A 13,325-nucleotide genomic window follows, 5' to 3' on the forward strand; every position below is an offset into this window, starting at 1 on the left:
TTGACAAAGACATTGAGCTACTGATTTATTACAAAGACGCCCACCAGCCCTCTGCTGTGGTGGAGGCAGGACAGGCCTCTGCCAAACCTGGTGAGTGAAAAATGGTGAACTATTTTGCATACATGAGGTTCATGATATTATATCAACTGAGACATTGCTTTGATGCAAATTGTATATGGTATTCTGACAAGCAGTCAATTGATATTTCTGTTTTACTGTTTGTCTCGCACATATGTGACTGCCAGAGCATCTTTCAGCAATAATAATAAAAGAAATATGAAATTGATTTGAATTTTTCTATGTCATAAATTAGGCTCTCTGATGGGTGATCCGGTGGTCATGGTTAGCCTTTACCCCGAGTTCCCCCAATCGGTGATGTCCTCACTCACCACTTGTGGAGAGTTTATATTTTTGGTGGATCGATCAGGAAGTATGGGTTCAGGAATGAATCACGAAACATCTCAGAGTCGCATGGACAGTGCCAAGGTATGAATATTGTTCTTATTTGTAAAGTTCTTTGCTGGATCTTTTTAATTTATTTACTCACCTCTCTTTAGGAAACTCTGTTGTTCCTTTTGAAGAGCTTACCAATGGGCTGCTACTTCAACATCTGCAGTTTTGAGACAACGTTTGAACACATCTTCCCGTAAGTCACTACCTCTCATAAGTCTTCCTCTGTCTAGTTCTACATAAATGTTCAGGTTGATTAGGTTGATTGATGAATGTTCCTGTCTAACAATAGCAACAGCGTGAAGTACACCCAGAAAACAATGGAGAACGCTCTGAAGAAAGTTGAAGAGATGGCAGCTGATCTGGGGGGAACAGAAATCCTGCAGCCACTCACAGATATTTACAGCAAGCAGTGCATTCCTAATCATCCCAGACAAGTAGTTTGATCCTATTGTTTTACTTTGTAGAGGCAAAATCCCTTAAGGGGTTCTTGCGCCTTGTGTTGGATACATTCTTTTTACCTTCCCTTTAAAAAAAACATTTTGCATTTAGCGTCTAGATTTCTCAGCTCGTGCCTTTTGAAGAGTTTTACGAGGAAACATAAATCAACTAATTCATGCTTTCTTCTCTAGCTGTTTGTCTTTTCTGATGGAGAAGTTGGAAACACAAAAGATGTTTTAGATCTGGTCAGAAAGAATTCAAATTCCCACAGGTGAAACCAGATCAACACAAGCTTTTTTTTTTATGTGTCTGAAAGATCGGCATAAACTAAAACAAACTGCTGCTTTGTAGGTGCTTATCCTTTGGGATTGGAGAAGGAGCCAGTTCTGCTCTCATCAACGGGATGGCCAAAGAGGGTGGAGGCCACGCTCAGTTCATAACAGGAACCGAAAGGATGCAACCAAAAGTAAGACAAAAAACAAAATTTATCACGTCTTTAATATACAGTTGCGTATTAAAGATTGTATGGAGCAGCTGTTTGTGGGTTTCTACAACAAGTAGGTCCTGTAGGTAAAAGAAACGAGAAACCTTAATCTTTATGCAATGAACAAACTTGCAGGATCACACCTTGCTGTTGGGGTACAAACCCTGCCTACAAGTTGTGGCTTGGTGGTTGAACTCACCACGCACACCTTGAAATGTTTTCTCACTCCTACTCACCTCTCTGCACAAAAGTACAGTCAGTCATCTGTCTCTATATGATGCATGTCATGGTGGTAAAATGAGAAAAGTATGACATTAGTGTTAAAGATGGATTTCAGTCAACAACATACATTACTGTGGTTTATTTTAATTGTTAGTTGACACTGCATGTTAAACCATGGGTCCATTTGGACAAAATTTTCCATCTGGGTGCATGTATGGATATTTTTAGTCACAGCAGTTTTGCATTGTTTTTAGGTGATGGAGTCACTGCGGTTTGCTTTGCATCCAACTGTAGTGGACATTTCACTCACTTGGGATTTACCAAAAGGAATGTCAGCCACTGTTCTCTCTCCACCAATCAAATCACTTTTCCAGGGTCAGAGGTCTGTGATATACTCCCAGCTCTCTGGAAAGGTATGAACTGCACTTGTTTCTCAAACCAGACCTATCAGATTTGAACTGGTTATTTGGAGTATTGTCCAACTAGATTTAGAAAATGGGACGGTGAGGTTTGTCAATGCAGTCCATTTTTGTTTAGAGAACTACCAAGTTTCAACTTGCTGAAACTAACAAAACACTCTAAGAGCATTCTAACTTGGAAATTTAACCCTGATCTCAAAACCAATGAGACTGTCCATATAAAATCTAATGAAAGCTGCCATTTATTTGCAGCTGTGAGTTAAGATATGACAATTAATCTGAAATATCAGAACAACATTCCCTTAGACCAGTCAGATTAAAAACCAGGAAGTGAAAAAACTAAAATAAATCTTTTTTTGTTATTGTTTTTCTGAATCACAGATTAATCTAATAAAAACTTCAACCAATAATGACATCAACTAACCACATGTTCTCTGATGCACTTCTTTTTTAATCTCCTATACCTAAAGGATAAAGATCAGGAACTTGGGGTAAAGTTTATACTTTTTTTGTTGCTGTTTTAAAACTACTAAACCTATTTAAGAAGTTCCAGCATACATTTTAATCTCCCAGTCCCCAGAATAAAAATCAGAATTTGTCAAAATTAGAACCAGGATGTCAGACCTCAAAGAAATCAGCATATCTACTTCTTATCGTTTCACAGAGGGTTCACATTGGAACAGTGTTGGAAAGTACAACATGTAGAAACATATTTATTCATAATTATTCTGTGTTGGTGCAGTTAACATGGTCACTGAAAATATCAACCGGAGTTTTTAACTCATAACTGAAACAATGCTTAGTTAGACTGAAAGTCATTCCTTTTGATTTTGGGCAGCTGTGCCATTCTGATGTTGCATTATTGGGCCCAGGAATTAGCAATGATTTTTGACAAATGATACTTTCTTAGATTTCAAAAGCATCAGAAGCTTGCGTGAAGGTCAAGTACAGCCTGGCAGGTCATCCCTGTGAGAACCAGCTGCACTTCAGCCTCAAACCATCAGAAAACACTGGGTAAAATACACAGGTCTACTCTTTGGATCTTTCTTTCACAAATTTACTTCAAATGCCTATATAGAAAATACAAACAAAAAATTGAAAGTGTGCTATAGTTTAGGGGCAAATGTATATAAACACCCACCTATGTGTAAATAAATACCATTTGTTTACTATAGATTTTAACACTGCCACTGGTCTAAGTTACCAAAGCTAATTTTTAATGTGACATTCAGGCTTAGTGTGATGACCGGGCTCCAAGGTCACAACAAAAAGGGAGACACAATGTAGAAGAGTTTCTGAAAATACACTTATTTAACACAAATCAAAGTCCCATCTCTTTGAGAGTTTATTACTCTACTATGTCTGCAGGTTAACGGTCCACAGGTTGGCTGCTCGGACTCTGATTCACTCACTTGAAATGAAGATGAGAGAACCGAGTGGATTTAACAATGATGCCAAGAGGAAGGTGGTTAAGCTCAGTGTTGAATCAGGAGTGAACAGTTCCTTCACTGCCTTCATTGCAGTCGACAAAACAACAAACAAAGTAATTCAAGGACCTTTGGTACGCCGAAATGTTCCAACAGCCTGTCTGGTACGCCGAAATGTTCCAACAGCCAGTGAGTGCTATTTTTCTAAGTAGATGACATTGAAATACTTCTACACTCAAGCATGTTCAGAATTTACGGAAAACCTGAAACAGCTTATGTAGCATGCCCATGTAGCATACCAGGTTATATTTAAGGAACAAAAAGGGTAACAATAAAGTAATTAAAGCAAAATCAAGCTTCAGAGTTCAAAGATGACACAAAACCAAATATCTACTTTATAAATTGCATATATATAAAGTAACAATTTTTAATTTAATATCCTATGTACAATGGATATGATCACCAAAGCAAAGAACACCTTTATCTAAAAATTCTAATAAAAAGTGTTACTAATAATCTTAGATAAAATAGTAAATTCGTATTTATTTCTGTCTTGTGGATTCCAAACACTTAAATGATCATATCCCTGTAAATCAAGTTCTAAGTCCAAACGTGAAAGCAACACAAAAAGCAGACAGATTAGGAGCATAGATCCTAAAACACACACTGACAATCATGTACCCAGCAGCCAGATGACTCATTTCTAGAATGTGTGGTGCAGAGGTCTTTATTCTGCAGGGAACTCAATAAAGTGAAGAAGTGAAAAATACAAGAGCTTTTGTGCAGGACTGGGATCTGATGTGAGAGAACAGCATTGTTGTTTTGGACTTTAGCCCCATATTACTGTTATAACTTGACGAAACTAAGATACAAAAACAGTGAAAAATAATGACAAATTGGGAAATAGGATTCTACCAGGGCTTATTATATGTCGTGGTACCTTTAGGTTATTTTACTATTTGAATTATCTTAGTGTGTTTTGTTTTTTCTTCTTGAAAATAGTGAGAGATTGAGAAATCTCTACTTGATACATATTTATCATATGTATCGATCTATTGCTTTTAAAAGTATTTTATTTATTAATCTCAGGCCCTGATTATCGACCATTAAACTCACGCCGTGTTCCAGGACCCGGTGAGTTTTTTTTTTTATTTATTTTGTCCTTCATTTTATATATAATTGATGTTATTCATGTGAAGCATCACCTGGTAACTAACACACTGACATAGGTATTGTAAATAATATTTGACTGAGCGATAATGAATTTTTAAAATTCTTTTGTTATGCCACAGAATATGAATCACTGAACCCCACCTATACCGGAATGCAAAGCAAGAACTACTCAAGTCTGTGAATATATATTTGTTTACTTACAAAAGATGCTCATTGTAGTGTGGTGATGCCACTAGATTTAAAGGTTTTCTTTTTCCCTTTACTAACTTGGACACAAAAGAAATAGAAAAGTTTTGAGAATTTATTTAAACAGATATAGTAGACTATTATTACCAAATGTTAACGTTATTACCAAATGCTAATAATGTTAACATTGCTTCTAGAAAGCAATGCACATTATTAGAGAAAATTGCAATACATGAGCTATGATGCAAATGAAAGTAAAGTATTACTCTAAAAATCATGTGGTAAGTAAAGAACTTAAATTGATGTCTTAAATATTATTTAAAGTATACAAGATTTCATGGTGCCGCTAAGTTAGTTTACTATTTTACTTTGAATGATTTGAATGTGTCTTTTTTTTTTACTTCTTGGAAACAGTAAAAGAAAAATATTGAATATTCTTTAAACGATACTGATTCTTAATTTTTTGCATGATCTGTTAACTTTAAATTGTTTTATTTATTAAACTCAGGAGATGCTTATCAACCATTAAAATCATGTCGTGTAAGACCAGGTAAGTTAATTAATAGAATTGAAACCAATGTCAAATTTTACACATAGGTTTAAAGACTTTTTAGCAATAATATCCTGTCTATTTTCTTACACTTTAAGAATTTAAATTGTAAATTGTGTTAGGCAAGTTAATGACTAGGAGTTGTTTTTTTGTGGAAATAGTGTACAATTTTTTTTTGTTATTACTCTGCACTATTACTCAAAAGCATCACCTGGTAACTAAAATAAAAATGGGTATTGAAAGTAATATTTTAATGGTTGCTAATTTCGAGTTTTTGCTCTTGTTTTGCCAAAGACTATGGCTCAGTCCTCTTGCGGTCGACACCAAGATGCAGTAAGAACAAAACAAAATGCATTGAGGACCTCTTAATCATAGTACTTGTTTGTTTGAGTTTGCTCAATGCCTGACATGAGAAGCTAATGCCTTTTCTATTTTAGATTCACAGGAGTCTGATTCATATCGTGGCCTTTTGAGACGTAGCGGTAAGAGCAGAAAAAAACTCACCTTGAAGTGAATGTAGATTTTTCTTTAATTATGTGTACTCTATGCATATTTAAAAACTTACAAGAAATTACAAAGCATTAACTTTTTGCAACGATGCATAGGACAAGATCTATTTGCCTCAGCAGCAAAATTTAAAGAAAAGACTGCTGGAAGACGTGAAGGTGAAAATCCTCCACCACTAAAAATGATGTCTATCTGTCCGTCTGTTGTTCATTTGTTTATTTATGTTTTTATTTGGGTTAGTTGGCTGCCTGACTTATTTACCAAACCGGAGAGAAAAATAATAATTCTAATAATTATTTCACATTTATTTTAGATTTACGCTGCTGCTCAGTTGCTTTAGATGATTGGGATGGCTCCTCAAGACATTACGGTAAGAAAACTTTAGAAAACGAAACTTTTTTTCTAACTTATTCCGTGTGAAAACGCATGAAAGAGTTTTTGTATTATATCAAATGCACCACAACCACTTGCACCACTGTTTTTAGTGCTTTTAACAATATGCAAAAGGGACAAGACTAGTGTCTTGTCATTTTGTGTTTCAGAATATAGCAGCTAAAACAGAGTGGGATCTTTGATTGTACTTCTCTGAACAATCTCTGTAGATGATCCACGATCTCTTCTCTTGAGCTCACCCTACAGGTTGCCTTTAGGATTTACATCTTGGACCTGAGATGGCCCATGATTTTTGACTTTGACTGTTTGGTGAACAAATTCTATGTTGATTTAAATATATGTTTTTCATCAACATTCTTCATTTATAACCTCTTCTAGTTTGCAGGAACAGGGAGAGATTTTCATTTAAAATATCCTGCTGTGTCCAATAGTTCATAGCACTTCGCCAGATAATTTCTTGTGATAGTGGGACAATAACAAGGTCTACTACACAACCAATCAGCATATAGATAGTCTTACCTTATGGTTGTCAGGGAGGCTTGAAGACAGCAAAATGCCACACTTAGCTTCAGTCCTATGGGAGAAAATTTGTAGATTTGTTTTTACTTTTCTTACCATTTTCCTCACTTTGTGTGGTTGTGTTGTCTCAAGTTATTTGTCACTGGTCTAGTTTTTTTAAATTTAATTTAATTTATTGCTGTGACTCCATGGAAATTAGGAAGGCTTTTTTTCATTTATTCCCTTCAATTTATATAACAACTTTATATTTTTATTGTAGAAGAGACGGGAAAAAGCTTGGCAGTGAGCGTCCCACCCAGATGTAAGTAAAAATCTCTGGCTATGAATTTTCTTTAGTTGTACACTGTTTGTTTTTGCAAATACAGCAACAAGGCAAATGCAATGTAAAATTGTAAACATATAATAGTTTGTGTACTGATATATTCATTCATCAAGTGTCCATGCTTGTTTACAGAATCTATATACCTAAAGTGCTTCTGTATGAAAACATGTGGGTCAACTCATAGAATAAATATTAAAGTCACTCCTAAGGAAAACAACATATTTATTTTGACTGTTTTTGAAATATCTTAAAGTTTGGGATTTTCTCAATGTATCAAGGTTTAAACCAGTGTTTTATTAGTTGTTCTTTTATTTAACTTGTTGTAGGCTTTTATTATGAAAACCAAATGCATAGCTCATGTACATCCTCAACAGCACAATATTCTTCAATCAGTAAATGTTAAATCCCCATCATGATGTTAAAAGAAAACCTTTCTTGTTATTATGAAGTATCCTGAACCATTCACCATGCCTATTTGGCGTCTCGTGTTAATTTACATTTGAGAGGTCATGATCAGCTTAAAAAGTAATTCAGTTTAAAAAATTCACATCGCCGATTATCCTTGTTGTTTAGGAAGTAAGCTTTTATTCTAAGTCAAACTGTTTATTATTATTAATGTGCAACAAGACTTGCATTTACTTTACTTTGTCAGCAGCTTCCAGCCACAAGATGTCTGGCACAAATGTATTTTCTCAAATGAAGAAAAGGTTCAGTGTCTTCATGAAACCTCATGAAAAGTCTACAGAAACTGATGCTCCAAAACGTTCAGTTAGAGGTAAGTATTGACATCAAAAGAGATGCAGAGCACATTTATAATAAATAGAAAAAAAAATGCTGTTATTTCTTTTGTTTCTGGAAGTTTTAGTATTTTGTATTTTTATACAGTTTTTATTTAGAAAGGTTCATAATGTTCCAGTCTTGGTTTGTAAAGATTTATTCAACATTTGAGCAATGCAATACATGGTTAAGTTTTATTGTCACAGTGTAGTCATGAAATCGCATGAAACATGAGTTGCATTGCAATCTTTAGTGGTTTTATGCTTAAACCAGACCCCGTTTTAAAACCATTTTCCAGGTCCAGTCTGAAAATAGATAAAAATGCAGAGAAATTGCCTTTGATTTTTTTTTTATGGAATAGCTTTTCTTCTTAGTAATTCTAAAACGGTAGTTTTTTCAGACTGTTCTACCTAAATTCCCCGTTTTTTTAGGGATAATTTTTAATAATATCCTTCAACACTGAATTGGAAAACAAAATTGAGAAACCAACAACCAAAAAAATACATTTTAAGCAAAGAAAATTTTAGGAAGTGACTGAATGATTTTTGAACCTCCAAAAATTGGTAGAAAATGTTAAAATATCAAGCTAACACATAGTAATTTGAGATAATTAATGTAAATCAATTATAAATCATTGTAGAAAGCTCTTCAATGTTCAGATATTTTAAGCATTTTTATCTATTTGATAGCAGATTAAGGAAGAAAGTCTTGAAATTGAAACATTTGTTATATTCCATTTTCTTGTAAAATTCTATAAGAAAATTCCTTTCTTGTTCTTTGTCTCTAACACATTCACGTGTCTCAAAAAATCAGGCAAACAATAATTATGCGATGCCTGTTTGGGCCTAAGCTATTTTTCTACTTTCCTGTTTGCCTTCAGACCAACCAGCAGACATGAAAAAATCTAACTCATAATATTCAAAATAATCAACAGAACTGCTGAAAGAGACAACAAAGATGAGTCATGTGTTATTGTAAAATGGTGGTCATTTTGTTTCCTTTAGAACATGAACCCTGTAAATTTTGCCCTCATGAGTTTAACAGTCTTGCTGCATTATAGCTGCAACCAATTCAAATAAATTGCAGTGCAATAAAAGTGACTAATCCAACCATCACTGGATTTTAAAAAAATTACATTTATAAGATTCTTATTTTTCTGTAACTTGTGAATTATGAGTGTACAGCAGACTTCATTCAATGAGCTGATTTTGAAATTATGCCAACACATTTTAACATGTATCAAAAGGATCAGAAACAGCTGCTACATGTTTTTTCAGACTCAAAACATGTTGAAAAGAAGAATCTCCATAAAGACCCTCTGCTGCAGCTGGTGTCCCTGCAGAAAGCGTCTGGCAGCTGGAGGCTTGATGAAGATCTGGCTGCTGTGCTGGGAAAGAGCAAAGAGGAGGTGGAAAAATCAAAGCCTAGAGAGGTAGATGTTATCAAATTAAAGTAAAAATATGATAGATTCATTAAAAAACATATTCAATTCATTAAGTAATGTTGCAATAAAATTAAGTAAAGCCTCAGGAAGTGTTATTTTGGGTTTAACTTGAACTACAGACATAAAAAAGGCAATCACTGCTGGTAATTTTACAAACTTCCAGTAAGCTGCAAAATGGCCTCAACTTGTACAGCAAAGCGTCATTCACCCATTCATGCGCACATTCACATGTGTGAACAACAAAGAAAGTCTTGTTTTACACAGTGATACTGTTTGATTTGTGGCTCAGTTTTTATGAGTTTTGTTTTGTATCATAATTAGGTCAAACAGGAAGTGTGGACAACGATTCTGGCTCTGATCTGGCTTCATGGCTTCAAGACGGATAAAAAAGCAGAGTGGGAGCTTTTGTCTATGAAGGCTGCATCATGGCTCAATGATCAGAACGGTATTCACAGCACTGTTTTGATATTTATTTATTGTAAATTTATGCAGTTTCTCAAATTAATTTATCTGATTTCTTTCAGCTTCACGTGTGCCAGAGTGTGTTGCAGCTGGAAATACACTGCTGGGCAGCAGTGTGCAAAAAGAAGCTCTGGGAATATAAGAGTTTCCATGTTTCCTAGTTTTCAATATCAGTACGAGGGGCATTTCTTTTCTACCTCATCTTATTTTTACTGATATGAATGAATCAAATTTTGAGTGAATGCTTCCGTAAACATGCTATTTTAAGCTGATATTTTACATGAAAATGTTCCATTAAAAATAAATTTGGTGTTGCATCAATATGAAAAACTAAGTCCCAGCTTTCCTTGACTTTTCTGCTGTACATTAGTAAAAAGGTTATTTTTTTCAAACTATGTTCAGGTAACATTTTCTGAACAAATTGTCAGTTACTATTTGTTGTTGTTTTTCTATGTAACCTTACTTTTGACCCAACATGAATAAGTACCCAGCTCTGCTTAGTGGTATTTATATGTTTATTTGTATGTGTGGTTCTGGTCAAGATAGTAGTAGTCAAACATAACTAATCAGATCCAACACACTTTTGACAAAAATTCTATTTCTATAAGACAAATAATTAACTTCTAGTACACTATTAGAAGCTTAATAGTGTACTAGAAACTCAACACACCCATGAGTCATTCCAGGTATCCTGCTGATTTTGCATAAGTGTCATGTGTTTAACATGACACTTCAGTCAATGAAGTCACTGATCCTGTGAACAAGCATGAGATAAATAAGTGACCTATATTTAAGGGTGGAGGCTGCAAATGATCTCCTTGCTGATTGTACTGCTGCATCTAAAAAAACAGAATATTTCTTTCCAGATGTATCCGAAAGTGATGTGTTTTAATTTGTTGCATTTTTATGATTATGGTTTAGAGTTAAGGAAACCCCCCAATTAATGCCTCAGAAAATTAGAATATCGCATTAGACCAATCCAAAACAAATGTCTTAAGCACAAATATCAGGTTTCTCAATACCATTTCAATGACTCAGTACTAGGTAGGGCCTCTTCTTGCATGAATTACCACATTAGTGCTCCTTGGCATAGAGGTGATCAGCCTGTTTAATCAGCTCACATGTCACAACACAAATGAGCAGAACTTCTCAGAAATATGGTTATGTAATTAACCATTTGGGCAGTGATTCCCATGAAAGCTTGATTCAACCAGCTTTCAGATTTCACAGTCTGTACAAAAAATAAACTCATCTTTGAAAACTCAAAATAGCTAGTGTTTCTTTTTTCCTCAATTTTGGCATTGCGATTACTATACAAAACATGTTTTCCTAACGTTTTGATTTGTAATGGAATGTATTTCAGTATTTCCATTGAAAATTACTTGAATAAAAGTACAACTTTTTATTTCTTATCCCTCTGTTTGTCTGTGCGATTTACTCTTGATCTCTTTGTCCCTCACTTTCTTCTGGCTTTGGTAACTCTTGTGACTGTGCTTCCCATAAACTCTTACATCTTCTAACAACAAAAAGAAAACAGGCTTCTAAAGGTTCTTGAAATGGGGTTGCATGAAGATCTTGGTTTTCAATACCCCACTAGGAATATGAAATGACAGTTTGGAGAAAGAAACGACTTTCCAATAGGAGCTATCCCCCTCAGTCTGTTTTTTTTATTATGCATGTGTAATAATTACATTATAAAAGGAGCAAAAACAACATATTTTAAAGCTGATAACTTAAACAGCACGATGCCTCACCATATAACCAAGCAGCAACAGAGAAGTGTGAATGTGTTTATGCTTCTTAGTTTTAGTTTTATAATCTTTACCTTTTAGTAAACATTAAGAAATGGGAAGTTATTCATGTGAATGCCTATTGTCATAAATTAAATCGCCTTCCCAGCAATTGTTCTGTGATTGCAAGGGCTTTTGTAACAAACTGTGTGTCAGAGTGCTTTGAAGCAGGAAGCGCACTGTTGGGTTGCAGAGTGCAGAGAAACACTGAGGTTTTCTTTTGTGGCTTCACGTTTGTGAGTAATATACAGTAATAGATTAATCTCACCCTGCAGACTTTAATTTGCATGTCTGATTGCGTAAGTTGTGCACAAAAAGGTCACTGAATATTTTCTCTATATTGTAGCACCAACAATGCTACATTCAAAGTCACTACGCTCTCCTGTCTTTCCTATTCTCAGTGAAGTGATCTGTTCAATTAATTGTGCATTCATTGCAGGTGGACAAAAATTACCTTGAAATTCACCTTGAAATATGAACATTTCAAGGTGAATTTAGACACAGAGCCTCAGCAGCCATTTTTGACCAAAGACATAATTTGCATGTGATTACATGCATCGCAGGGATTATGTTGCATTGGTTGTTTTGTGGGCTAAAAAAGTTTTCCAAGCTCCTAGTGAAGCTGACAAATAAGTTTACTAAAGATAGGCCATATAAATTCTGGAGCTCCCATAAAAATTGGAGGGAAAAGCACATATCTGATATTTGAATGTGTGTTGTGAAACACGTATCTGACAGGAAGAGTGCAGGCCTAGATGAAACAGTTTATGAAAAAGGAAACTGACATGAAACCACTTTGATCATTGGTTTGAACACAGGTCAAACCTCAAGCTCCTCCCATCTGCTATACTTTAATAAAGACAAAAGAGAGGGTATTCTTTTATTCTGTTTGGTAACTCATACTTTCAGATAGGAATAGTTTCTGTGTATGTCTCTTTATTTTCTCTCCTCTTTGACAATTAGGGTATCTGGTTCAGGATGCAACAGTAGAGGCTGTTGTCATGTAATGCAGAATAGATTTGATTCTGTAACATATGTTTGGGTTTCAAGGTGAAAAAAATTATTGTTTGTTTCCCTTAGTGGAAAGTTCTGGTTACCCTACCTTATTGACAGAGTAACAGGGTAGATTTCCTTTCTGTTCTCTCACTCCTCATCACCTCATCAGAACTAAATTCATAAACAAAAGTATTTACTATGGTGCATGTCTAATCATACGGAGTTTTTTCATACTTATTTTCCAGTAGTGAAATTTATTCCTGCAGCAAAACATCGCCAAGCTTCTTGTGGCACAGGTGTCATGATGAATTGCTGTGGTCTGCTAGGAGAACTGAGAGAACCAGGTAAGAAAAACACATGAAACAATTTTCAAACGTAGAGTGTCTGATTTAAGACACACAAAGATTTAAGCTTGGAGAAAGACAACCATGTCAGGCAATGTGCAAAAGGATTTTCATAAATTTTACATTTTATCAAATGCCTTGTCTGATGTCAGCTCCTAGATCACATAATTCGGTTCAGACTGTCTTCGGTTGAACCAGGTACTCGGCTGTTAGAAAGCAAACTACACTTGGTTTCTTCTCAGAAAGTCTTTTAAGCACAGAAACTGTGACGTGTAATAAGACACTCATAAGATATATTTCTATGGTTCATTCATGTCGTTGTTGTGCTGCTTTAGTTCCTCTGAAGAGCATTGATGCTCAGCTGGAGGTGAAGGACCATGTAGCTACTCTGGTCTCCACTCTGAACTATGAGAACAAGG

The 13,325-nt window shown here is 35.0% G+C and overlaps 1 protein-coding gene across 1 annotated transcript; it reads left to right on the top strand.

Annotated features, from left to right (window-relative positions):
- The first annotated feature begins 6 nt into the window (after window positions 1–6).
- On the top strand, window positions 7–11,039 carry LOC103475174 (von Willebrand factor A domain-containing protein 5A-like). Its single transcript, XM_017308118.1, has 21 exons — window positions 7–90; window positions 314–486; window positions 558–646; window positions 743–887; window positions 1,083–1,162; window positions 1,243–1,357; window positions 1,852–2,010; window positions 2,927–3,030; window positions 3,385–3,632; window positions 4,533–4,577; window positions 4,736–4,789; window positions 5,311–5,352; window positions 5,647–5,685; window positions 5,790–5,834; window positions 5,958–6,017; window positions 6,173–6,229; window positions 7,031–7,072; window positions 7,749–7,868; window positions 9,148–9,302; window positions 9,636–9,759; window positions 9,839–11,039. Exons 2-21 carry the CDS (start codon window positions 322–324, stop codon window positions 9,916–9,918), a joined length of 1,968 nt encoding a protein of 655 aa, XP_017163607.1. The 5' UTR covers window positions 7–90; window positions 314–321; the 3' UTR covers window positions 9,919–11,039.
- The last annotated feature ends 2,286 nt before the right edge of the window (window positions 11,040–13,325 follow it).

This window comes from Poecilia reticulata, linkage group LG13, assembly GCF_000633615.1.
Source record: "Poecilia reticulata strain Guanapo linkage group LG13, Guppy_female_1.0+MT, whole genome shotgun sequence".
NCBI classification, from domain to species: Eukaryota; Metazoa; Chordata; class Actinopteri; order Cyprinodontiformes; family Poeciliidae; genus Poecilia; species Poecilia reticulata.

Coding starts and splice junctions, on each gene's coding strand:
- LOC103475174 (XM_017308118.1), top strand. CDS start 322: ATGGGTGATCCGGTGGTCATGGTTAGCCTTTACCCCGAGTTCCCCCAA. Junction 3,633..4,532: donor CCGAAATGTTCCAACAGCCA/GTGAGTGCTATT, acceptor TATTAATCTCAG/GCCCTGATTATCGACCATTA. Junction 9,760..9,838: donor ATGGCTCAATGATCAGAACG/GTATTCACAGCA, acceptor GATTTCTTTCAG/CTTCACGTGTGCCAGAGTGT.